At 40.7% G+C, this 25,921-nt stretch overlaps 1 protein-coding gene across 1 annotated transcript in view; it reads left to right on the top strand.

Annotated features, from left to right (window-relative positions):
- Positions 1-3,748: 3,748 nt before the first annotated feature.
- ints2 (integrator complex subunit 2) overlaps positions 3,749-25,921 on the top strand; it is a 30,362-nt gene continuing 8,189 nt past the window's right edge. Inside the window, exons 1-15 of the mRNA XM_047379711.1 lie at positions 3,749-4,068; positions 5,942-6,251; positions 6,374-6,512; positions 6,865-6,967; positions 9,330-9,443; positions 10,341-10,471; positions 13,400-13,570; positions 17,876-18,096; positions 18,206-18,331; positions 18,566-18,637; positions 19,809-19,923; positions 20,413-20,481; positions 22,018-22,152; positions 24,548-24,724; positions 25,468-25,573. Coding sequence (XP_047235667.1) covers positions 5,959-6,251; positions 6,374-6,512; positions 6,865-6,967; positions 9,330-9,443; positions 10,341-10,471; positions 13,400-13,570; positions 17,876-18,096; positions 18,206-18,331; positions 18,566-18,637; positions 19,809-19,923; positions 20,413-20,481; positions 22,018-22,152; positions 24,548-24,724; positions 25,468-25,573 — 1,972 coding nt within the window. The 5' untranslated portion in view covers positions 3,749-4,068; positions 5,942-5,958. The remainder of the gene's footprint in view (positions 4,069-5,941; positions 6,252-6,373; positions 6,513-6,864; positions 6,968-9,329; positions 9,444-10,340; positions 10,472-13,399; positions 13,571-17,875; positions 18,097-18,205; positions 18,332-18,565; positions 18,638-19,808; positions 19,924-20,412; positions 20,482-22,017; positions 22,153-24,547; positions 24,725-25,467; positions 25,574-25,921) is intronic.

A 25,921-nucleotide genomic window follows, 5' to 3' on the forward strand; every position in this document is an offset into this window, starting at 1 on the left:
TGAAGTGTAATGAAATTTATTGGATGTGTCGAACTTTTTTAATAAATAAAAAACGGAAAAGTTACTTTCAGTTCAGCAAACTCACTCCAGAAGTTCAGTGAGGATCTCTGAATGATCCAATGTTGTCCCAAATGACTGATGATGATAAATAGAATCCACCTGTGTGTAATCAAGTCTCCGTATAAATGCACCTGCTCTGTGTCAGTCTCAGGGTTCTGTTCAAGGCGCAGAGAGCATCATGAAGACCAAGGAACACACCCGGCAGGTCCGAGATACTGTTGTGGAGAAGTTTAAAGCCGGATTTGGATACAAAAAGATTTCCCAAGCTTTAAACATCCCAAGGAGCACTGTACAAGCAATCCTATTGAAATGGAAGGAGTGTCAGACCACTGCAAATCTACCAAGACCCAGCCGTCCCTCTAAACCTTCATCTCGAACAAGGAGAAGACTGATCAGAGAGACAGCCAAGAGGCCCATGATCACTCTGGATGAACTGCAGAGATCTACAGCTGAGGTGGGAGAGTCTGTCCATAGGACAACAATCAATCGTACACTGCACAAATCTAGCCTTTATGGAAGAGTGGCAAGAAGAAAGCCATTTCTCAAAGATATCCATAAAAAGTCTCGTTTAAAGTTTGCCACAAGCCACCTGGGAGATACACCAAACATGTGGAAGCAGGTGCTCTGGTCAGATGAAACCAAAATCGAACTGTTTGGCCACAATGCAAAATGATATGTTTGGCTTTAAAGCAACACAGCTCATCACCCTGAACACACCATCCCCACTGTCAAACATGGTGGTGGCAGCATCATGGTTTGGGCCTGCTTTTCGTCAGCAGGGACAGGGAAGATGGTCAAAATTGATGGGAAGATGGATGGGGCCAAATACAGGACCATTCTGGAAGAAAACCTGTTGGAGTCTGCAAGAGACCTGAGACTGGGACGGAGATTTATCTTCCAACAAGACAATGATCCAAAACATAAAGCCAAATCTACAATGGAATGGTTCACAAATAAACGTATCCAGATGTTGGAATGGCCAAGTCAAAGTCCAGACCTGAATCCAATCGAGAATCTGTGGAAAGAGCTGAAGACTGCCGTTCACGAACGCTCTCCATCCAACCTCACTGAGCTTGAGTTGTTTTGCAAGGAAGAATGGGCAAGAATTTCAGTCTCTCGATGTGCAAAACTGATAGAGACATACCCCAAGCGACTTGCAGCTGTAATTGCAGCAAAGGGTGTTGCTACAAAGTATTAATGCAAGTATTAACGCACATCATGGATTATGTCCATGTGTGCACACAAACCCATGAAACTAGCCTACTTGGATGAGTCGATTACCTACTCCCTTGTGTTTATGGTTTAATAATAAGTTGAATATTTTCTTTCTTCAATTAATCTTTACTTCCCTGATGGCACAGGCATATTCCAAGATGACGATGCCAGGGTTCATCCAGCTCAAATTGTGAAAGAGTGGTTCAGAAAGCATGAGACATCATTTTCACACACATGGAGTGGCCACAACAGAGTCCAAGGAAAGGAGCGAAGGAAGCATCAGGATTTTCTGATTTGGTTGAAGAGAAACATGAATAAGCAGAAGGGTCTAGCCAAGGTAGAAGATAAAACATTTGAGGTGTAACAGGGACGCTTTGGGTCAAAGGAAAATGGGTTGTTTGTCTGGCTGGAGAGGAGGATGGTTAGCTTCAGCAGGAGAATGTGCATGGACACATGTGGGTCTTTGCAGCCAACAACAGAACATCTGCCTTCGAGGCTAGCCTTTGTAAAGTGCATGTAAGGTAAAACCACCCAGCAAGATGTGATTCTCTACTGAAAATCAAGTGGGTGGAGCTCCGCTTCAGTTGCTAGTCAGGACTCACAACTTTTGAAACCACATGTTTTCTATAAAAAATAAAACATACATTTATTTCCCCATTTGGACTGTTTGTAAAAGCATTAGAGACCCAAGTGGAAGTAGAAGAACGATCAAAAAGTGAACTTTGCATAATAGGTCCCCTTTAAGTTGCTTCTGTATACTCCTCAATAATTCCATCTCCTCTGAAGGCCTTCAGGTCACTGGTTATCCAGTGTTTGTTATTGGGGAAGCAGCTCACCATTCTGGTAGAGGTGTTATCCACACAGAAGTTTATATAGTCGGTCACACACTCAGTGATGGCATTTATGTCCTCTCCGTGTGGCTGGCACAGTGCGTCCCAGTCTGTCTCCTCAAAGCAACCTCACAGGGTTTATTCAGCTTCCTGTGACCAGCTTGTCGCAGTTCTCCTTATTACAGGTTGCCCCTGAACATAGGGTTTATATTCAGGGCAGAGAAAAACCAGATTGTGATCTGATTTGCCTAGAGGAGATCTTGCTTTAGAGATGTCCTTGATATTTGCATAAAACAACTCCGTTTTGTTCTTCCCGTTAGAGCAGCTGACAAACTGTTGAGGTGTAATTATAGTTACCAGATAGTGCCACGAACGCATTGGGGTATTGTGTATTGTGTTTGTGTAGCTCAGTAACAACTAAGCTTTTGACATCACATGCACTATTGGCAAGAGCTGATGGTGGAATATAAACAGTTGCCAAAATAACACTGCTGAACTCTAGGTAAATAATATTAACAAAAACTTACTGCTAACAGTTTAATATCTGGGTTGCAGAGACAATACTTGACATGTCCTGGATTACACCATCTGTTGTTCAGAAGTACTGCTAATCCACATCCTTTGGATTTGTTGCTCCTCTTTGAATCTCTGTCTCATTCAATTCAAATTAATTCCAAAGGGAAATTAAATGTTGTTATAGCTCTTATTATGCAGCTTTCTTCAAAGGGCAGTTGTAGATGCTGGTGGCTGTGGGCCGGAAGGATATCTGGTAGCGGTCTGTCTTACAGCAGATTTGAAGAAGCCTATGACTGAAGACACTTAGTGAAGCACACTGCTGCATGATCTGACATCATAATTGAAGGAATATATGGTTCGAACTTCCTCCTTCTCTCTCTTCTCGGTGCCTACTTTTCAACTCGTCTAGGATTTGGGGTCGTAGTTGAGGTATTATTGGAGATTTTGAGATGTTAATCAGCTGCTCCCGGTTGAAAACCAAGACCACTTTGATGCCTACTATTCTTAAGCCAGAATATGATGTCTGTCAGTCTTTAGGTTGTAGTGGTCACTCTGTAAAGAGTTCAGTGGAGTTGAGGACTTAAGGTCAGGACTGCAGACCGGCAATTCCATTTTCTACACTCACAGATTTTTGAGGTAGTCTCTGAAAAACCCCACTCTGAAAGAGAGCGTTGATATCTTGGAGGATAAAGCCACCATACACCACCACACCGCCTCAACCAAAGGCTGTGTGAATATGCATTTGGATTTGACAAATTTGATGAACGCAACCCACACACTGAACTCTGGTGCTTAACCTAAAAAAAGCATTTTACACAAATGTGGCGCAATGTAAGATTAATTAACAGCCATTTCAAAAGTATACAATTTATTGCTGAAAAATTTAGAAAAGAAAGATCAAACACAATTATCCCAGCTTTTTTGTTTTGATGTTTATTTAAAGAGATGTAAAAACAAACGTATCAAAACATAATAAATTGATCATTAATGGCCTTCTGTAATAATAATAAAAACTTTACCACAAACTGGTACCTGTATCCATTTGAATTTTACAAAATAATTTCAATGTGTTTACGCTGGGCTTTTAAAACGCTGCAGTTTGATGCTGAAATGAAGCCGTACTGCAGTCTGGCAGTGTTAGATCTCAGTACGACTTCTTACCGTCAGTCACTGCGCTACTGACTCCATCGGTTCGCTCATTTTGGGGTTAAAAATACAATAGGGAACTACAAACGTCTGAATATGGAAGATAAACTGGGTTAAGATATTTCATTAAAAAAACAGCCGGCGCCAGATGAGACGAATTTCTCTGCCCCATTGCTTCAGGAGTACGGCAACCGGCTTATGACATTACGCTGTGCGGCTGATTGGACACAACACAGTCCGAGGACTGAAGGGTTCGATGGTTTAATTTGTCTCAGACGTCACCATCTGTTCAATAAGTGGGGTAAGCTACATGTTGTTTAAATATATGTATTTTTAGTTGCAGTTTCATTCAGCGAAGACAAAACATAAAGCACATGCGAGCGTTACTCTCTGCCAGGCTTAGCATTAGCGTGCTAACAACCGCACCAAAATCAACGGGAAACAGCGACTCCTTTTTAGCCGCTAACAGCTAATAGTTAGCTTCACCGAACGATAGGATTAGGAGGTCTGGCCAATATTTTATGTGCTTTTTAACCCTTTTTTTAAACATGTCTGAGTATCAAAATATTAATTTCTATAATATATTGTTTGATGTCCAAAAAAGTTCCACATCAGTAAGTTAAAATAATGGATCTGAGCAGTAAAGAAACCCACTAACCTTGCATTGTTGTTTTATTAGTAACTAGATGGATAAAACTTGTTTTGTTGCATCTGAGTGATCAAACATGCAACGAGATCCATTAAACATAATGTCATAAGTCAAATGTTACCCAAGTACAGCGTTAGCCATGATAGACCAAGAACTTAATTGTATTGCTACATAATACATGACTTCATAACTGTCAAAAGTCTGACAAACTGTTAGCTTATACATTTCATTTCAGATGTGTTAACGTGATAATTAGTAACATAAATAAGCATTAAGCCATTGTTTAATAGGCCACATGAATGCCTAAACGGTTTGGTGATTTGCATTTGTTTTATCAAAGTAAAGAATAAAGGGCCCCTTGCACATTTTTCTTTGTCACACCAAAATGTTTTTGATCATGAAACAAAATGCCGTATTAGAAAGATAACTTTAGTTTAAAAAAGCAACACCCAGGCCTGCTTACTGTCTGACCTTTAAAATCAGGAAATCCCTAAACAACCTGTCTAACATGAATTAGGCTTAATTATCTAAAAAAAAAAGCAACACTTAATGGGCCAATTTATAGAATTTGAATTATCTGATGAGAAACAAAATCATTGACATCTATTAGTCTGAAAAGCATCACTGAGACATTTCTAAGAATCCTTGGTGAACCACAGTAATCATTACTCCCAAAGGGAACAAACGTGGAACAGTGGTAAACCTTCCCAGAAGTTGTTGCCCTTCCAAAATTACTCCAAGAGTGCAGTGATGAGTCATCCAGAAGATCACAAAAGAACCCAGAACAACATCTAAGGCCCCCTTAATCCTCACTTGTCTCAGTTAAGGTCAGCGTTCATGACTCAACCAAAAGAAAAAGACTGGGCAGATGTAGCATCCTTGGAAGAGTTTTGATGTGAAATCTACTGCTGACAAAAAAGAACACAAATGCCCTTCTCACATTTGCTGAAAAATCTCTTGAAGATCGCAAAACGTCTGTTTTTCTAGCTGTATGTGCCGAGGTATCTGGTTTAAAACTAACAGCATTGCTAAACATCATACCAACAATCAGACATAGTGGAGGTAGTGTGATGGTCTGAAGCTACTCTGATCTAGATATCGTTCTGTAATTGAGAGAACCACGAATTCTGCTGTCTACTTGAAAATCCTAATGGAGAGGGCCTGGCCATCACTTTCTAGCCTAATGTTTAACCACATTTGGGTTATGCTGCAGGATAATGATCCAAAGCACACAAACAAGTCTACATCTCAATGCCTCCAAAAACAAAAAGAAAGTTTTGTTGTGGCCTAGTTAAAGTTTGGAGTTAAATTCGATTGAGATGCTGTGGCATGATCTTTTTCCTTTAGTAAATTAAGTTACCATTTAAAAACGACTCTTTTTGTCTTAGCAGGTTATCTTTGTTTGATGTTGAAGTTAGTTTGGTGATCCATAACAAAGTGTGACAAAAAACCCAAAACCGAATAAATCTGTTAGACAAGTGCTGTTTCACTGCAGTACAACCATTTTTATGCCTGATTCCAACAGGTATTAAGTGAGCAGCGATGGCGGACAGCCCAGGGCTACAGTTTGTCAGCTCCTATGCCTTTGAAGCCATGCAGAAAGTAGATGTGGTACGTCTTGCAGCCCTGAGTGACCCAGAGCTGAGGCTCCTGCTTCCCTGTCTGGTGAGGATGGCTTTATGTGCTCCTGCAGATCAGAGTCAATCATGGGCGCAGGACAAGAAGCTCATCCTGCGGCTGTTGTCAGGCGTGGAAGCGGTCAACTCTATCGTGGCGCTTCTGTCTGTGGACTTTCACGCATTGGAGCAGGATGCTCGGAAGGAACAGCAGCTCAGGTATTGCTGCCTTTTTTTGTGGCGGTGGCTGATGAGGGATATTTCTGTACTGCTAATTAAACCATGCATAATGCCAAGTGATTATTTTAGCCATTCTCACAGTGTTTTGTATTTTCTACCAGACACAAGGCAGGCGGTTCCAATGGAGAAAGCATCCTGGTGTCGCAGCTGCAGCATGGACTGACCCTGGAGTTTGAACACAGTGATCCCCTCAGAAGGCTCCGTTTGACTCTCAGCGAGTTGCTGGCAATCATAAATAAGGTTCTCAGAGGCCTTCAGCCATTCTGTGTTCTCAACTGGTGGTGCTGATTGTGCCGCCTGTCTTAGTGAGCCTGCATTATGTACGTGTTGCTGAACATGGAATTTTTGGCGAATAAGGCCAAAAACCTAAGCCAGAGCTGCTGGTTGCTGAATATGTGCCATGCATGTTCTGCATTCTTTATTTATAGCAAACATGCTGCTGTAAGCACAACTAAAACCACAATTAGGAGGAATAATTATTTTTAACACATGTTGCAGGTGGAAATCATTCGCTCAAAACACACAATTACTGGTGTTCTGTCAGTTGCTCACTGGCTGAAACTGGATGCTTCGGTTATTTTTTGTTTCTCAGGTGGCAGATTCCAACGGGGAGTTCTTCTTAAAGTCCTCTGAGCTCTTTGAGAGCCCGGTGTATTTGGACGAGGTGGCAGATGTCCTCTGCATTTTACAAGCAGGTAACAAATCTACCTTTTCTATGTTTTATTTTGTCTTCTGAGACGATTTACAAATGTGGTTACATGTGAGTTTATGTGACAGTATCCCTGGTACTACATCACCTCTTATTTGTGATATTTAATCTTGGATTCTGTATTGGTGCTTTTGTAACCCAAATAGGTAATAGATAATACATTTAGAAATCCAAATTTATTTGAAAGCGAGATTTGATTTCAGTGATTTTTAAAAAGAAAGGAATTAGTTGTACAGATTTGAATTTATTGTAAATTTCTTTATTGTAAAGTCCATCAGTGTCACAACTGTACATGCAGGCTCAAATATATACATACATGCCAACTGATATTTGGATAAATCTTCTTGTATTCATAAGCAATGTCCTGGCATCATTCTGGCTTTATTTATGACCACTCTTCTCAACAGAGATTGTTTGAATAGGTTTGTTTACCGACCCAAAGCCGCCTTTTAAGCATATTTCTTAAATTTTAAATAGGGTTGATGTCGAGATCATTCCAGAAGCTTAATATTAGCCTGATTTATCCATTCCAAAACCAGTTTTTTTGCCTGTTTAAGATCATTGTCCTGTTGAAGTACCCAATTAAGTCCACGTTTTAACCATTTGTTCCAAATGATCACCATCAGATGATAGGAAAAAGTCGTCGGTCTATCATAAGCTGGAAATGGCTGGAAAAACAGTGTGAAAGTCCACAGTGAGAAGAAGAACATTATATTTACAAAGATATTCAGTCGTCTGTCCTCACACACATGAACCTGAGTAACATCCCATTCACACTCATCAGGGTTTAATATGTTAGCTAGGCCATCACAATATATTGCAAATTTAACGTTATCAGACTAAAAGTGTACTCAATTTGCATATCGCGAAGAACTGATTTGACTGGAATAAATGATGCCTTTCACACAGGCTTTATATGGCTGTTATGTTTGTTTAATGCAGTATAAAATGTTTTAGAAGCTAAAGAGGTGTAAGATGGTCACATCATTAAAAACTACTGCTTAGTTGTTCTGTGAAGAACCGTTCTACACCTTAATCCCCTCTGCACCAACCTTTACACTTGACACAATTTAGTCAGGCAAGTGCTGACTCATCCATGAGATTGCCAGAGGGATCTTTAGGCCCTCTACAGTGGCTCTTCATAATATTTTGGCCCAAAATATTAAAGACCTGAGAAATGTTTTTAATTATAAAGGTAATAAAAGGCTAGTTCTAGCTTTTTTCTATTTTTTTATGCTATAATTGCATAGAATTCCCCCAACAGAATGACACTAATGGTACAAGGAATTGTTTTTTGTTTAGCTCTTTCTTTGTCAACAGGCTGTAAAATAAATGCTGTTTTTTATTTCACATAAATATGAATTGATTCATTTTACGAAAATTGTTTTATTGTCTTCTCATAAAGGTTTGACATTTTTCTTGGTTCTAAAACCTATTTTTATATGTTCTTTAATTTAACTATAAAATACAAATAATATATTCAGTGGCTGTCATAAAGGGAAAAAGGTCACTTAGGTTTTACGGCTTCAGACAAATTTTATTTTTAAGGAATAAGGTCAAAAATGACTGGATTGTAAAGGTTGATGAACCCCGTACTAGTGCATCCAACCCTTTACATTGCACTTGGTGATGTACGTTTTTGAGCTTATCTGAAGGCCAGATGAAATGTAATGTCTGTTGCTACTGAGTCTGAGGAAAGTTGTCAAGCTGTACACTATATGTTCCTCATCGTCTGCTCAACTTGTTCTGAGATTTTACATGGCCTACAACCCTGTAGGTAATTTGCTTTTGTTTCCGATGGTTTCCACTAAAAAGTCCACTAACAGTTGACTGGAATATTTAATTGAATGGACATGTTACAACTGGACTTATTACAGAGGTACCACACTATCATTCACTGTGCTCCTTAGAGGAAAGTGATTGGGGTATGGGAGCGTCATTGGAGTGCCGCGTGGGTTTTCCATCTACGCGGTCCCATGGCCGTCTGGGCCCCAAATGTTTTTCTTTTTAAATGCACTCTAGAACAAAACGTATCAACACCAGCCCCTGGACCCACCTCCTGGGTCCGGGGGCTGGTTGCCCCTCTGGAGTATCGGAACCTGGACCTGGGTGTACAGAGTATATATGGTGAGTGTGAGTGAGTGTACGACGTCCATTGTTGTGTGTCTTTACGTTGGGTGTGTAGGTGTGAGTGTTTATGTGTACGCATGAGGGTGGGACAACAATTCTGAGTGCTGCTCTTCTGGACAGGACAGAGTAACAAAAACCAAAAAAAAGAAAGAAATGAAAAAATCCCAGCTGAGTATATTTGGGTGTTGTAACCTGTGTGCTTTCTGTCCCCGTTTTAGAGCTGCCTTCTTTGCTTCCCATTGTGGACGTGGCAGAGGCTTTGCTTCATGTCCGCAATGGCGAATGGTTTATGTGTCTGCTGGTGGCTAACGTGCCAGACAGCTTCAGTGAAGGTAAGCCATCTGACTTGGAGGAATGCACAGATTTCCAGCAGGTAGTGTATAAAAGAGTGGCATGGTAATTGGCAGTACTAATATCATCAGTACTGGCTGGTGCAGAGCAAAGATATGAGTCCAAATTAGCTCAGAAACCTCTAATCGGTTTATTTTATTTCAAGGCAAATTTAACTTTATATTTCCAGTCTTTTTCATCACTTTAGTCATTTCCCCTCTTATATATAGCCATGCCACCGTCCAAGGGTGTATGTGTTTGTCTTTGATGATAAACATGAAATTCTCCGACTCACAGAGAGCTGTGTGTGCTTTAACAAACAAATTAGAGAACTTCTGTTGTCTCCAGTGCCTCCTTATCTCAAATAGAGTCGGCACGAAGTCAATAGAGTATGTGTGAGTTACATACCAGTTAACTTCAAGAAATCATTTTGGCATCAGGACTAGAAAGACTTTGTTTGAATAAATGTAAGAAATGGCTCGTCTAGAAGCATCAAGGCCAGTCCTTTTAAACATCAGCTGTTAATCAGTCTGAACTTTGCTGTTTTCTTTCCATAATGCATGAAAAACTTTTAGCAGAGAAAGGAACTGATATGATTTCAGAATATACCAGTCTTATTCAGTCATAACATTTTACTTTCTAAGCTGTCTGCTGCGGGGGACTCGAGGGAAATGAGATAATGCTTCACTGATGAGATTAGAATTGTGTTCCCCCGATGGCAAAGTAGTCATGATTCAGTGTTATACAGTATTAACGGAGGACGAGACTGGGCCATAGCAACAGAGAAACAGTGGTCCTAAAGGCTGATATTTGGTAAACCATCTGATTGAAATTCCTTTACATGTTAAATCCAAGTAAATGCCTTCAGGGTGCTAAGATGCGGCTGTGTTTGGTTTCAGTTTGCAGAGGGCTGATCAAGAACGGAGAACGTCAGGATGAGGAGAGTGTGGGAGGTCGGCGCAGGACCGAAGCCCTCAGACAGCTTTGTCAGATGAACCCCTCACAAGCCCTGAACATCAGAGCCATGGTGGTTAGTCGCATTGTTAATATAATCACAAGACTCCACACTGAGCCCCAAAAGCCACCTTTTAACTGCAAGAACTTTTTCCATGAACCAGGATAGTTTTCTGGGGTCAGTCTTTACCGTTCTTAGTTTCCACCGCATCTACCTTGACCCCTACAGAGTATTTGCCCCCCACAGATGATTTCTGTTTTTGCTTTTTTTGACACACTTGGTGTCACACAATCTCGGTGATTCCAAAAGCTTATGGGAAAATATTCTGTGGACTGATGAGACAAAAAGCGGAATGTTTTGAAGGTGCGAATCCTGTTACACCAGGTGTAAAACAACATAGTGACAGTCAAACATAGCGGTGGTAGCATGATGGTCTGGGGCTGCTTTGCTATGCATATCGACAACTTCAAGCAATTAATAAAACAATCAATTTTGCACCCTATCAGAAAATCCTGAAGAAAATTGTCCAGCATTAGTTTATGACCTCTGCATCAGGTCAGTTATCCAAAACCCACCAGTAAGTCGACCTCTGAATGGATCAAAGAAACAAAAATAAAGATTTTGGAGTGACCTAATCCCTTATACCCATTGAGGTTCTAGGACCTTAGACAGGTCTTTCGTGCTCAAAAATCCTCCAAAGAAACTGAATCAGAACAAATCTACAAAGAAAATTAACTCAAGCAGTTATGCTTAGGGTGTAATTGCTTTTTTTACACGTGGCAAACTTTGTCTGGATGGCTTTTTTTTCTTAACAATTGAAATCATCATTTCATAGCGGCATTTTGTATTAACTAATGTTATCTCTGTTATTAAAATTAGTTTAAGGATCTTAAATATGGATGTGAGATTAAAAAAACACCTAAAAAGGAGAAATCTTTAAGAGGAGAATACTTTTTTTTTTTACAGCACTGCACAACCCAAAACAAACCACCCAGAAGTGTGTGTGTGTGTCTGTGTGTGTGTGGTGCTACTTTGGGAACTTGTCTGACTTAATTTATTCAAATTGTTTTATTTTACACATTTCCTTGGAGTTTAGGGAGATTTTAATTCTGTTTCAGAGTCTACCTACTGTGAAAAGTTAAAACCGAGATATTTGTGGCTTTAGAGTACCAAATTGTAATTCCATGTGAAGCTGCCATTCATCTCTTCTCTGCCAGAAATGTAGTAAAGGTGAAAGTCTACATTTGTCAAATTAATGTAAAATTTACTTTTATGCAAAGTTTGCACTAACTTTCCTTAAGTGATTGAGTATAGATGCTGTGAAAGGGTAGTTGATAATTGTTTTGTTGCTGACCTTATTGGTGACTATTATTATTTTCACAAGGGGAGACTTTTTGTCTAAAAACAGGACAATATTACCAAAATCCTTTTAAAAATGTTTTACAGTAACTGATTTCCAACGTCTGACTGTTTTTACTAATGTTTTAGACTGTACCCATGGTCAGGTTTCACTGTTAAGTGCTTTCACTTTCTTGAGATGTCTTGGAAAGTCTCCCCAGCTGATTGAAGATGAGGAATAACCATGTTTAAATGTTTATTGACAATAACAAACAAGCAAACCGATTAACAGGCTATAGACTACATTTAGTTTAGTGGCTGTGGTTCATTTCTTAGTTTTAGGATTATTCAGTGTGAAACTGCAACCCTGATGCAGTCAGTAGCTATAGATGTAGACCCTCAGAATAAGTGGACATTATTTATATCAACATCGTATATCTGTAGGGTAGTAGAAACATACACAACAAACAGACCAGAAAAGTTCATTCTGAGAAGCATAATGAAAACAAGTCGGTATAAATCTACAATCTCCCAGAACTGTTTGCATTTTGGCTGAGTGATGGATTCATCTACCTTGACACGGTCTCTTTCTGCTGGAGACATTTGTGGCAAGCTCATTCTCCTTTGTTTTGTTTTCCTGGATTAGTATTCATGGCCAAACTAAAATAAATGCTCATTTTTCTGCATTTTCTTTTTGGGAGATGCTTGGAGGAGGACATGTTTATGTTGCTGGATTGTGTTTGTAGAAACACAGTTAAATTAAATATTGAGTGTGAGCCCAACATGATCACACGTCCCTAGTGGCTTAACAGATTTCCTCGTAACATATTAATTTACAACAGTCTTGGTGTCTGCATTTCTTTTCTTTGAAGTGATGAATCTTTGCACAGAGACTTGAAAAAAGATAAAATCAACACATGATCTTAGAGGTAATATCTGTTTGTCTGCTATGTGTTAAATCAGGACACCAACTTGTGTATTTGTAACTTTTTTCTCTACTAAGATAGACTTACATGGTAGAGGTTAGTAAAAGAGAGTTGCCTCTTCACTGATTTATGTTGATATACTCAGCGGTGCTAACCCTGAGGGGAGAAATTTGTCTTCTCGTTCCCTTCTCCTCTGGAGGAGGTTACAGCATTGGGTCAGTTATTGAACAAAGCCCCAGGAGGTTGGGAAGATTCATTGCTCTGCAGAATGATGCTTCAGCACGACTTGTCTCCTGCACGGCTTCACTAAGACAGAAGGGCTGTGGAGTTGATGTGAAGTTGTGGTTAAAGTATATTTAGTTTGCTGACTCTTTCATGGTCTGATCACCATCTCAGGGTTCCTACGCAGTTAGAAAAAGTCTGGAAAAAGTCTTCTAGATCTTGATCAGTATGATAGCAGAGATAGCTGTGTATAGAAAGAGATATTTGAATTTACACACCTTTCCCTATCCCATGTTATAATGTTTTAGTCATCCATCCATCCATCTATCTATCCATCTGTCGTTCATCTATACATCCATCGTTCCTCTTTGGTCACCCATCCATTCTGTTGTCCATTAGTAAACCAACATACAAATTTATGTTCTACATATGCATTTTCAAGGCACAGCTTGAAAAATCATATGCAAAGCAAAGAAAAATGTGTTTATATAATAAATCCTCCACCCTGTGTGCCCAGGTGGAGGAGTGCCATTTGCCTGGCCTTGGCGTGGCTCTTACTTTGGACTACAAACCAGATACGCCGGATGAGGCTGTCAGCCCGCTTGTGTCTTACGTCAGCGGCCTGCTACTGGGCACCAACAGCAAAGTCCGTACCTGGTTCAGCATGTTCATCCGCAACGGACAACAGGTAAGTAGGAAAGGGTTTGCTCTACAGATTTGCAAACATTCTTTAAGTTCTACCACCTTCACCACCTTATTACCCAACACTCAGCTGTAGAAAGCCATCAGGTCAGATGTTACAACAAACAAAAAATATGTAACATGACCCAATTGCTTTTAGTAAAGACAGAAAAGAAACAACTATTCCAACTTCTGCAAAAATATTGTAACCTGTTACATGTTAATTTTATTTATATCATATATTTGGAATATTTATTTTTAATATGTTGACTTAAGAAATATAAAATGTAGAACAAAGAAATATTAAATGAAGTAGTGCTTATTGTGCGTATTCGGCTCTTTGCAGGGTAACACAAAGAATAACAAGCCGATATTTGTTGGTATTTAGTGGGGCTGTCTGCTCAGGTAGCCAGCCTGCCATCAGCCAATAACAGGCATATTTCTCCTTGTTAGCGACCAACCGGTGTGCAGGATTACCTAGGGTAGGGGCATTATTGGAGAAAACTCCAGTATCTGCAGCAGTCTCTCTGGCTTTACCAGGAAATGGTAGCGGTTAGCAAAACAGACGGAGGGCTAGAATAGAACTGCACAGTGGAAAGACAGCGAGACCTTAGAGCTCGTTAATAAACAGATAAAACTTTATTCAAGCTTAATGGGGGGTTTTCATTGACGTCACTGAAGTCGCCAGTCCGCCATCTTGGGTGTCTCTGTATCGCTTCACACTTTTCACAACATTGCATACTTTTTCGACCATAGATAATTATCTAGAGTCGTTACAGCCTCCTGATAAGGCCATGTACCTCAAGGAAATTGTGTGTATCAACAAGGTGGAACCATATGTTGGTTTCTTTAGCGCAAATCCCGACAATTGGCCGCACAACAATTTTTTTCATAGCCACAACATAGGCAAACATCCATAATAAGTTCCATATTGCCTTTTATTGGATAACTATATAATAGGTATATTACTAGATAATACATGTAGAGTATAACAATAAAGGTAAATTGCAGCCTACATCTAGCTGGTCAAGGCGTGAGAGCGCAGCTTAATGAAGTACAGGGGTTGGACAATGAAACTGAAACACCTGTCATTTTAGTGTGGGAGGTTTCATGGCTAAATTGGACCAGCCTGGTAGCCAGTCTTCATTGATTGCACATTGCACCAGTAAGAGCAGAGTGTGAAGGTTCAATTAGCAGGGTAAGAGCACAGTTTTGCTCAAAATATTGAAATGCACACCACATTATGGGTGACATACCAGAGTTCAAAAGAGGACAAATTGTTGGTGCACGTCTTGCTGGCGCATCTGTGACCAAGACAGCAAGTCTTTGTGATGTATCAAGAGCCACGGTATCCAGGGTAATGTCAGCATACCACCAAGAAGGACGAACCACATCCAACAGGATTAACTGTGGACGCAAGAGGAAGCTGTCTAAAAGGGATGTTCGGGTGCTAACCCGGATTGTATCCAAAACACATAAAACCACGGCTGCTCAAATCACGGCAGAATTAAATGTGCACCTCAACTCTCCTGTTTCCACCAGAACTGTCCGTCGGGAGCTCCACAGGGTCAATATAGACGGCCGGGCTGCTATAGCCAAACCTTTGGTCACTCATGCCAATGCCAAACGTCAGTTTCAATGGTGCAAGGAGCGCAAATCTTGGGCTGTGGACAATGTGAAACATGTATTGTTCTCTGATGAGTCCACCTTTACTGTTTTCCCCACATCTGGGAGAGTTACGGTGTGGAGAAGCCCCAAAGAAGTGTACCACCCAGACTGTTGCATGCCCAGAGTGAAGCATGGGGGTGGATCAGTGATGGTTTGGGCTGCCATATCATGGCATTCCCTTGGCCCAATACTTGTGCTAGATGGGCGCGTCACTGCCAAGGACTACCGAACCATTCTTGAGGACCATGTGCATCCAATGGTTCAAACATTGTATCCTGAAGGCGGTGCCGTGTATCAGGATGACAATGCACCAATACACACAGCAAGACTGGTGAAAGATTGGTTTGATGAACATGAAAGTGAAGTTGAACATCTCCCATGGCCTGCACAGTCACCAGATCTAAATATTATTGAGCCACTTTGGGGTGTTTTGGAGGAGAGAGTCAGGAAACGTTTTCCTCCACCAGTATCACGTAGTGACCTGGCCACTATCCTGCAAGAAGAATGGCTTAAAATCCCTCTGACCACTGTGCAGGACTTGTATATGTCATTCCCAGGACGAATTGATGCTGAATTGGCCGCAAAAGGAGGCCCTACACCATACTAATAAATTATTGTGGTCTAAAACCGGGTGTTTCAGTTTCATTGTCCAACCCCTGTAGGTCACAGCGCTGAGTGCTGGATGGCAGTGCATAGTGTGCCATCCACCTCACAATCAACTGAGCAGCTCACGGTCTTGGCAGACTGTTTTCCAGAATATTATTACAGTAAATGTAGAGGAACATTATTTATTTACCTGTCACAAAATGTGTACTGTTTACTTGGGTGTTAGCGAGACTCTGGAAATCCGATTCAGCCACAGTAGTCGACGTTGTGTACTCTGTGTTTTTGTTTTCTCTCACTGATTTTTTTATCATGGCTGGCAGATGACAAAATAAACGTTAGTCTTGACCACCACACGCAGCACAACCCACAATTAAGCAGGTTTTCCCCATTAAATGAATGCTCCGGAGTTTTACTTCACTGATCACGTTAAAACAACGAAAACAGGCCGCAGCTGCCACCCAAGACGCCAATAGTGAAGTGCGGTCACGTGACGACATGTGAAAAGCCCCCATTGAAAGGCTAATAGGAACTGTCTGGATGTGGAACGTAGTTTGTATTTCAAAATTTGTATACAACCGTTCAAACAGAGGACTTTAGACTTTTAGAGGCGCTGACATATGTGATTAAAAGTTGCCCTCGAAATGATAAAGTTCTGAATAAACTCGGCAGTCAGATCTCCCTAAAACTGAACAATAAAAAGTTTTCACTCTCCTTTTATTCATGTGGCGTGGTTTCCCCACACAGCACCTGCTGACACAATAAATGGCTTCTGTTGTGCATTTAAACCGTAACACCTATTTCTCCATGTTTACTGGTGTTTGTATACATTGACGTTAAGTTGGATGATCAAAGAGGAGGAATATTTTGAGAGATGAGACTGCTGGTGAAGTTTTTTTTAATACAGTTCAAACCTCAACAGATCCATCTCAACTGTAAATCATGGCAGGATAGCCATCTGCCACTTATGCTTGACGACACACTTATTTTTCTTAAGCACATGCAGGTCAGTTTGGAGCCACAATATTTTCAAAGTAATGGGAAAGACCGCACAAAAAAATTTGATTCCTGAAAAAATTTAGACCTGAACGAGGCCTTAGTGTCTGTTCTGAGTTTAGGATTACATAATGACAATGCTTTGTCACATTGTTTTGTCTTTCCCTTTGTTTTTTTCCTTTGTTTTCAGTTCCTGGCTTCTCTGCTGCAACTTTAAGCTGATATTGAAAAACAAATTAACAAACAAATGGGTAATTGTGCAATTTTAGGCCTGGTCCACGCAGAGACAAGCTTAGGTGTATCTACAACAGTATTTTGTTGTTTAGGCGTTGCATCCACATGTATTCATCGTTCTGGGAGACCAGAAATGACAATTTCTTAAATCTGGTCCCACAGTTGAAAGATTTTAAATAACCTGTTCCATATTTCCATGTGTACATGCATGTATCCTTTGGGAATTGATGACGTCGTAACTCCTCTCTCTAACCTGCATGCCGCCATGTTGGTGTGTTTATCTCGCACGAGTTGTCTACACGAGCCTGGTGACTTTGTCCACTGCTTTTACTGCCTTTCTGTTGCAGTGTCACAGCGCCACCAATGGGCCTGGCATACATTCTACAGCGTTATCAGTGGTGCTGCGTGCTCTCGTGTGGACACACATTTTTTTCTAAATCGTTTTTGACATGAAACCGTTTTCTTCTCTGTGTGGACAGGGCGTGGATACATTTTTTCAGTAATGTGGTTTTTTTCTTCGTAGATATGATTGACTTATGATTTTATTATTGTTGGGAAATACCTTTTCCTTTAATTGGCTGGAGAGGCTTATCAGTTACACTGGAGGGATGTCCCAGAATGTTCCATCCATAATTAGATTTTCCCACATTTTAACATTATTTCCAGCATTATAATAGTTGTTGAAAAATTATTATTATTGTAATCATTATTGAAAAAAGAAACAAAGCTAAAAACTGTTGCGATGTTAGCTGTTGTGTGGGAGCTCAGCAATGGCTCACAGGTTTTCCTCTCCTTTCCTCTGTGCTGCTAGAGGAAGAGAGAAAGCAGCTCCGTGCTGTGGCAGATGCGCAGACAGCTGCTGCTGGAGCTGGTGGCTATCCTGCCACGCTCGCGCAGCACACACGTGCCCAACGATGCTAACATGGAAGATGAGGGTGGTTCGGGTTACTCTGGTCTCAGGGAGGAGCATGTGGTGAAGGCCAGCGCTCTGCTGCGACTCTACTGTGCCCTCATGGGCATCGCAGGTCTCAGGTGAGATGCATTAGGGTCATTAATTTCCCCTTTTGTTTTTGAGTAAAGTAAATGTTTAGCCCACAGATGTTTGAAATAAAAACGTCATGTAGATGGGATTCTTCTGTAGACCTACAGATGAAGAAGCGGAGCAGCTCCTCCAGCTGATGACCAGCCGGCCACCAGCTACTCCTGCAGGCGTTCGCTTCGTGTCCCTGTCCTTCTGCAAGCTGCTGGCCTTCCCCACCCTGGTCAGGTACACAAAGCTTTATTTTTACCACTGGCCAGGTGCTCTTTGTTTTTAATGCTCTGCAACACCTACTGCATGCTAATAGTGTAACATTCAGATTCCCTCTGTGTAAATAATTTGATTTTATTGCCCTCATCTGAGTTTACTGTCTAGAATAGTGTTCTTTAAATGTTCTATTTAAGTGTTGTTTTTATTTATTTCTCAAGTTTATTCCAGGTATTCTCATCTGTGTTTTTGTAGCACTCCAGAGCAGGAGCAGCTGATGGTCATGTGGCTCAGCTGGATGATCAAAGAGGAGGAATACTTTGAGAGGTAAAACTGCTGGTGAAGTTTCTTTTAATACAGTTTAAACCTCAACAGATCCATCTCAACAGGGCTGTTAATCTCAACTATAAATCTCACTTCAGAATGCACCCATTAGGTCTATTCCTTTCATGATTTGGTATTTGTATTTTCATGACACTTAGCAAACTGTATTTTTGGTCTTAAATGTAAAAAATGCAGAGTACAATGTTACTGAATTGGTTTTATGTTATTTTTTTCAAATAAATGATGGGAGACATTATTTCTAGGTGAATCCAATGTTGAAATGAGAATGCAATTTTTAGAGTAGAGGTTTAATTGAGAAGGATCCAATACATTCCCTTTCCAGAATAAAATGTATGTTAAATATGTTGAGCCTTTTTGCATATCAAGCATTAAACAATATTATGAACCTTTAAGGTGTCATAGCAGTCCTGGTGGGATGGTTCTGCTTGTACAGTTAGCATTGATTATAATACATTAGCTAGGATCTAAAAGCATTTTGAGGAATTAATCCATGTGTAAATATGACCTGCAATCTTTACTGCCACATTCCTAAAATTCATTGAACTCTAAAAGTTGGAAACTAATTTATAACAGCTCTCAGTTTTTATTTATAGTGTTAAGTATTTTAAATCATAATCTTATAAACTGCTTTAGATTTAGTTCCCTGTGAATGATTTTACAGAATCACAGTAGAGTTATGTTAGCAAAACTCTGGACTGTTGTTGGTCTTGTGGCTCAGCAGAAAACTTCAGCTTTCGTTTACTGAAACTTAAAAGCAATGGGAAGGGTTGAAGAAAACATTACTGCAGAAATAAGATGCAGTAAAGGTTACATATGTATCTCCTATGGCTGCAGACATTCTTGCGTGTATATTGTTTGTTCAGCGTTTAAGAGTAAATTTTCTTTGTTTTTATAATCCTAAGCAAACAGTGCATTGTTTTTGTCTATCAGAGACTTTACGCATCCTTGTTGTGACTCATACATCATAAATGTTCTCAGCTGAAGATTGATCTGTACTTACAGGGTCTGCACTAATGCAGTGTGTGGAGTGGAGGATTATGGAAGCAAATCAGTTTGATTTAAAATTTGGTCCAATGCGATCCTGGATTATGCACGAGTCTTAATGCCTATCCTCAGTCGCCTCTCATGCGTGTGTGTGTCTTCTTCCTTACAGTGCTGCAGGCGTATCTGCTTCTTTTGGAGAGATGCTATTACTGGTTGCCATGTATTTCCATAGCAACCAGCTCAGCTCCATTATTGAGTTGGTGTGCTCTACTTTGGGGATGAAGGTAAGGTGGGAGGGAGACTTGAATCAATAAATCTGTCTGACTGACCAGGTACTGGCCCCACTTCTCTCTCCCATCTGTAGCAGCAGTGCATACAGACTATAACATTAATGAAACACTTGCAGCATACATACATCAAGTAAGATGCATCATACCCTGTGGCCAATTTGCCATTTTATTACTTATTAAGTGCACTATTGTTTCCTCCCTGTGATCTAAGTAGTTTTCCTGTCTCAGTGTGTTTTCCACTAAGATGTGTAATGTAATTGGATTTAGAGCCTGTTTGTTTCCACCCCCAGGGCATTCCTTTCAATTCAGCGCTCTGCCTGCCATGTAGAATTTTCTTATGAAATATGAAAGGAGGGAATTACAAAATACCAGTGCTGCTGCCTGAAGGTTGTTTTCACTCACATCGAGCCGAACACTGCCGATGTTTCTCATTGTGTTTTTTTTGTTGTTGTTTTTGTCCGGGGGATGTTTATCTTTTCACAGATTGCCATCAAGCCGAGCTCTCTAAGCAAAATGAAAACTATCTTCACCCAGGAGATTTTCACTGAACAGGTATTTATACTCTCCATCCATATATTTTCTGCTCACAGTTATTAAACAGCCTTCTTCAAACAGTGAAAAAATAAGGACACCCTACGAGAGTCTTTGTGTTTATCTAAAATATATGAATGTTTATCAGTTTTAACAGCACTGATAATATGAAAGTGCATGTTTACAATCAGAGTTTAACTTCCAAGGGATGTGTGCAAGGTGGAACCCTTTCCCCTCTTAGATAAACATGAAGGCCAGAGCGAAGTTTGCCACAGAGAGGTGGACACCAAAACAGAGGACATGTTTGGCATAAACCATCCACAGAATTCTAGGAAAGTAACCTCATGTCAACTGTGAAACACGGAGGTGGAAGTGTCATGGTTTGGGGATGCTTTGCTGCAGCAGAACCTGAAGAGCTCACCATCATAGAGTCCACCATGAATTCTACAGAAGGAAGAGGGAGCATGTGTGTAAAAATAAAATGGCTGAAGCTGAACTGGATCCTGCAAAATGACTGTGACCCCAAAACATACTGGTAAATCCACCAAGGACTGGCTGAGAAATAAGAAATGGAAAGTCCTGGGCCTTGTCAAAGTTCAGATCGTCCAAAGCTGAATGTGAGGAGTGATCAATTTTTCCTCAGACGGATGTCAGAGACTTGTATGCCTCTTTTCCATTCACGGTTCCAGCACCCCACGTCTCCACTCTGAGCGGCTTATCTCTTTTTTTTTTACTTTTCTCAGCTCTGCTTTGTGGTAAAATCCATGGCTTGTCATTCTCTCTGCTACCTCGGCGAAAACTTCCTTATGCCGCTGACCTATGGCTGACGACTCTCACGGCCAGTCGGTGAAGAACAGTCTGTTCATGTCACATTTTGGCCCTAATCAGCCCCGATGGGACCTGCTGATAAGAAGGTACCAAGAAAGCCAGTACAGGGCCAGAAAAGCCAGTGAAGGAAACGGCCGCAAAACGGACTGAGTGAAGTAGAGCTGGCCATAGTAGAGCCCATGGAAAAGGGGCAGTAGATGGCGACAATAAGTGTCTCACTAATATTATTTCAGCCAAACAGGGCAAGAATAGCTATTAGGACAGGTCCTAACTGTTTCTCCAGCTACAAAATGCTTCATTTTTCTTTTGGGTAAAGCAAGGGTAATTGTTGGTGTTTAACTGTAATTTAAAAAAAATATTTTTGATTATATGAACATTTCATTTGAAAGAGCAGAATATTTAATGGGGTGTCCTAATTTTTCCACGACTGTAAATGAAATTGACACAACTTGAATCTTTTGTGTTTGGGTAATTGGAAAATCACTACATGTTTGGTAGAAATCAATAAATGCAGTCAGATTGTGTTCAAACTGCACAGGACTATAAATTAATTAGATTTTCTTTAAAAATATGTTTGACATCAAAAACGGTCATGAGACACTATGTCATAAAAGAAATGCTTGCATGTATCCTTTAAGATGTGCTCACATGATAGCTGCTGGAAAATGCTATGTTAGTCAACAATTAAATAAATAAAGAGTTGTATTTGTGTCCTGTTCGTCTGTGTAGGTGGTTACGGCCCATGCTGTGAGGGTCGCGGTGACAAACATCCTAAGTGCCAACATCACAGGATTTCTTCCCATTCACTGCATCTACCAGCTGCTTCGGAGCAGGGCCTTCACCAAGCACAAAGTGTCCATTAAGGTGCGTCTTATGCTAATGATCTGACGACGTTCAGCTAGAGTTAGATGTTGCATCAAAACCTAATTGGCTTTCTCATCTAGCCAACTCTTGCAGGGAAATTTGATGGCGCCCCAGATAAAATCTGTAAAAGGCCATGAAATAAGTTCATATTTCATTGCAGTATTTTATGTTCTCACAAAAACTCTAGAAGAATCCAAATTTTGATTTGGGTACAATTGTTCAGCAGCAGAAAAATATTCCATGTTAAGCAGTCATTGCTTAAAGAAATTAGTACTCAATTACTAAAACAAAAGTAATTAAAGCACATTTTAAGTCTGTGATGTACTTTTTTAATCTAGAGTTTTAAGGAACCTTTGAATAGTGATCAATGATGTTTTGTGTACCTAAATATTACATAACACAGAGGCCCATTTCTTTTAAATCCTGCCCACTATTTATGCTTAGCCACTACACACAGTGGTTAAAATGGTTAAAAACATCTCCCAAACCCACTAGGATTCTTGGGGCCTTCAAGTGTCTAAAAAACATTAAGCACTTTTTAAATGCTAACTAGTTGTTTTGGGAAACATGCCCAAAAATGTACACAGCTCAAAAAAATAAAGGGAACACTTAAACAACACAATATAACTCCAAGTAAATCAAACTTCTGTGAAATCAAACTGTCCACTTTGGAAGCAACACTGATTGACAATCAATTTCACATGATGTTGTTCAAATGGAATAGACAACAGGGGGAAATATTTGGTGATTAGCAAGACACTCAATAAAGGAGTGGTTCTGCAGGTGGGGACCACAGACCACTTCTCAGTACCTATGCTTTCTGGTTGATGTTTTGGTCACTTTTGAATGTTGGTGGTGCTTTCACACTCGTGGTAACATGAGACGGACTCTACAACCCACACAAGTGGCTCAGGTAGTGCAGCTCATCCAGGATGGCACATCAATGCGAGCTGTGGCAAGAAGGTTTGCTGTGTCTGTCAGCGTAGTGTCCAGAGCCTGGAGGCGCTACCAGGAGACAGGCCAGTACACCAGGAGACGTGGAGGAGGCCGTAGGAGGGCAACAACCCAGCAGCAGGACCCCTACCTCCACCTTTGTGCAAGGAGGAACAGGAGGAGCACTGCCAGAACCCTGCAAAATGACCTCCAGCAGGCCACAAATGTGCATGTGTCTGCACAAACAGTTAGAAACCGACTCCATGAGGATGGTATGAGGGCCCGACATCCACAAATGGGTGTTGTGCTCACAGCCCAACACCGTGCAGGACGCTTGGCATTTGCCAGAGAACACCAGGATTGACAAATTCGCCACTGGCGCCCTGTGCTCTTCACAGATGAAAGCAGTTTCACACTGAGCACATGTGACAGACGTAACAGAGTCTGGAGACACCATGGAGAGCGATCTGCTGCCTGCAACATCCTTCAGCATGACTGGTTTGGCAGTGGGTCAGTAATGGTGTGGGATGGCATTTCTTTGGAGGGCTGCACAGCTCTCCATGTGCTCACCAGAGGTAGCCTGACTGCCATGAGGTACCAAGATGAGATCCTCAGACTCCTTGTGAGACCATATGCTGGTGCGGTTGGCCCTGGGTTCCTCCTAATGCAGGACAATGCTAGACCTCATGTGGCTGGAGTGTGTCAGCAGTTCCTGCAAGATGAAGACATTGAAGCTATGGACCGGCCCGCCCGTTCCCCAGACCTGAATCCGATTGAGCACATCTGGGACATCATGTCTCGCTCCATCCACCAACAGACTGTCCAGGAGTTGGTGGATGCTTTAGTCCAGGTCTGGGAGGAGATCCCTCAGGAGACCATCCACCATCTCATCAGGAGCATGTCCAGGCATTGTAGGGAGGTCATACAGGCACGTGGAGGTCACACACAATACTGAGCCTCATTTTGACTTGTTTTAAGGACATTACATCAAAGTTGGATCAGCCTGTAGTGTGTTTTTCCACTTTAATTTTGTGTGTGACTCCAAATCCAGGCCTCCATTGGTTAATAAATTTGATTTCCATTGATGATTTTTGTGTGATTTTGTTGTCAGCACATTCAACTTTGTACAAAACAAAGTATCCAATGAGAATATTTCATTCATTCAGATCTAGGATGTGTTATTTGAGTCTTTATTTTTTTGAGCAGTGTATTTTCTGTGCTATAATCAAAAACTTATACATTAGTTTGCTAAACTCTACTAGGATGTTGGTCAGCAGAGACCGAGGTCATCATGAGGTGCTGTGGGTCTGCTTCTCTTGAATTTTATTTAGGTTTTTTTTAAAATCGTTTTTACATATTTTTTTTCAGCACTTTTAGGTATTGCTTGCTGTTTTTAAGAAGTTCTTTTCGAATTATTTAAATTAGACTTTGCTGTGCGGTGCGGACTGTGTGAACTTTACAGGACTGGATCTACCGTCAACTCTGTGAAACAACCACACCGATCCACACCCAGCTAATTCCTCTAATCGATGCCTACATCAACTCCATCCTCACTCCAGCGTCCAAGGCCAACCCTGAGGCTACCAATCAGCCAATTACTGAGCAGGAAATCCTCAATGTCTTTCAGAGCTCTGCAGGGGTGAGTCATTCCGGACCAGTACCATCGACCACACTGCATTAATTTAATTCCAGACCGTCTTAAAACATTAACAGCACCAAACATTGCGTTCTCTTAACTATTTATTTGGTTCAATTTGTGAACTGGATTTATTTTTAATCCATATATGCTACCAGTTGACTTCAGTAGGATGTAAAAAGCAATAAAACATTTTAATTTGGTCTGTTGTTTACATTTACCCTTGAAGTTGAATGAAGAAAATCTGGATTTATTGTAGTTTATCCTTTCCAACCAAGGTAGAATAATAACATTCACATTTACTACAATCCCTGGATGATTATGTAATCATGTTACAAATTACGAGTGTGGTAAACACATTGTCACTGACGATAGACAACAATCAGACACTGTTGTTGTAGGACAGTCTCATGAATAGGATGCTCAGGGTTCTCCATAATGTTCTTCATTTCATGAAGAATCCTGATAAAACACATTTAGGTTTGCTGAACATGACAAAATGTGGAACTTTTCATTGAGCTCGCATAATTTTAAGAGGCACTGAATGTATTTGTTGTTTATTTTCTTTGTTTTTTTTTTGCCCACAATTTGTGTCGCTGGACCTGCACTTATTGTTTTTGGAAGTCATAATAATGAGCAAATTAGGACACTGTGTTGAAATCCCCAGGGAAAAACTTCCATATTGTGATGGTAGCCCCTGACCTGCAGTTGTTGAAATATTTATTTATTTATTTTTTGTTTAGCAGGCTGATGGAAGTCGACGACATCGCTATTCCATCACCACACAGCTGCTCATCCTTTACTACATCCTGTCTTTCGAAGAGAACCTGTTGGCTAGCACTAAACAGCTGGGTAAGACGATATCTGTGTCCTAACAAAAACTCAGCACTGTGCATGCCCTCCCGCTGTGACATTGGCTCACCTCTTATCTGTTAGAAATGGCTCACCTGTCTGTGTTGCATCCACTGTCATTTCCTTCACTGAACAATGTTGTTTGTGTTAGTTTTGAAGGAATTTGTCAGACATCAAGAGGAGGAAGGAAGCTTTCTGTCCCTATTAATGTTATAGAAGACACTTTCACTGTGGATGAGCAGTCATTCATCTTTCTCTCTCTTGGCACTAAGTGTTGGCAGCTTCATCGAGAGTAAATGGAGGGCTGACAAACAGCCAAGTCCACTGGCTTTGGGATCACAGCTAACT

This window comes from Girardinichthys multiradiatus, chromosome 11 (assembly GCF_021462225.1).
Source record: "Girardinichthys multiradiatus isolate DD_20200921_A chromosome 11, DD_fGirMul_XY1, whole genome shotgun sequence".
Lineage (NCBI taxonomy): Eukaryota > Metazoa > Chordata > Actinopteri > Cyprinodontiformes > Goodeidae > Girardinichthys > Girardinichthys multiradiatus.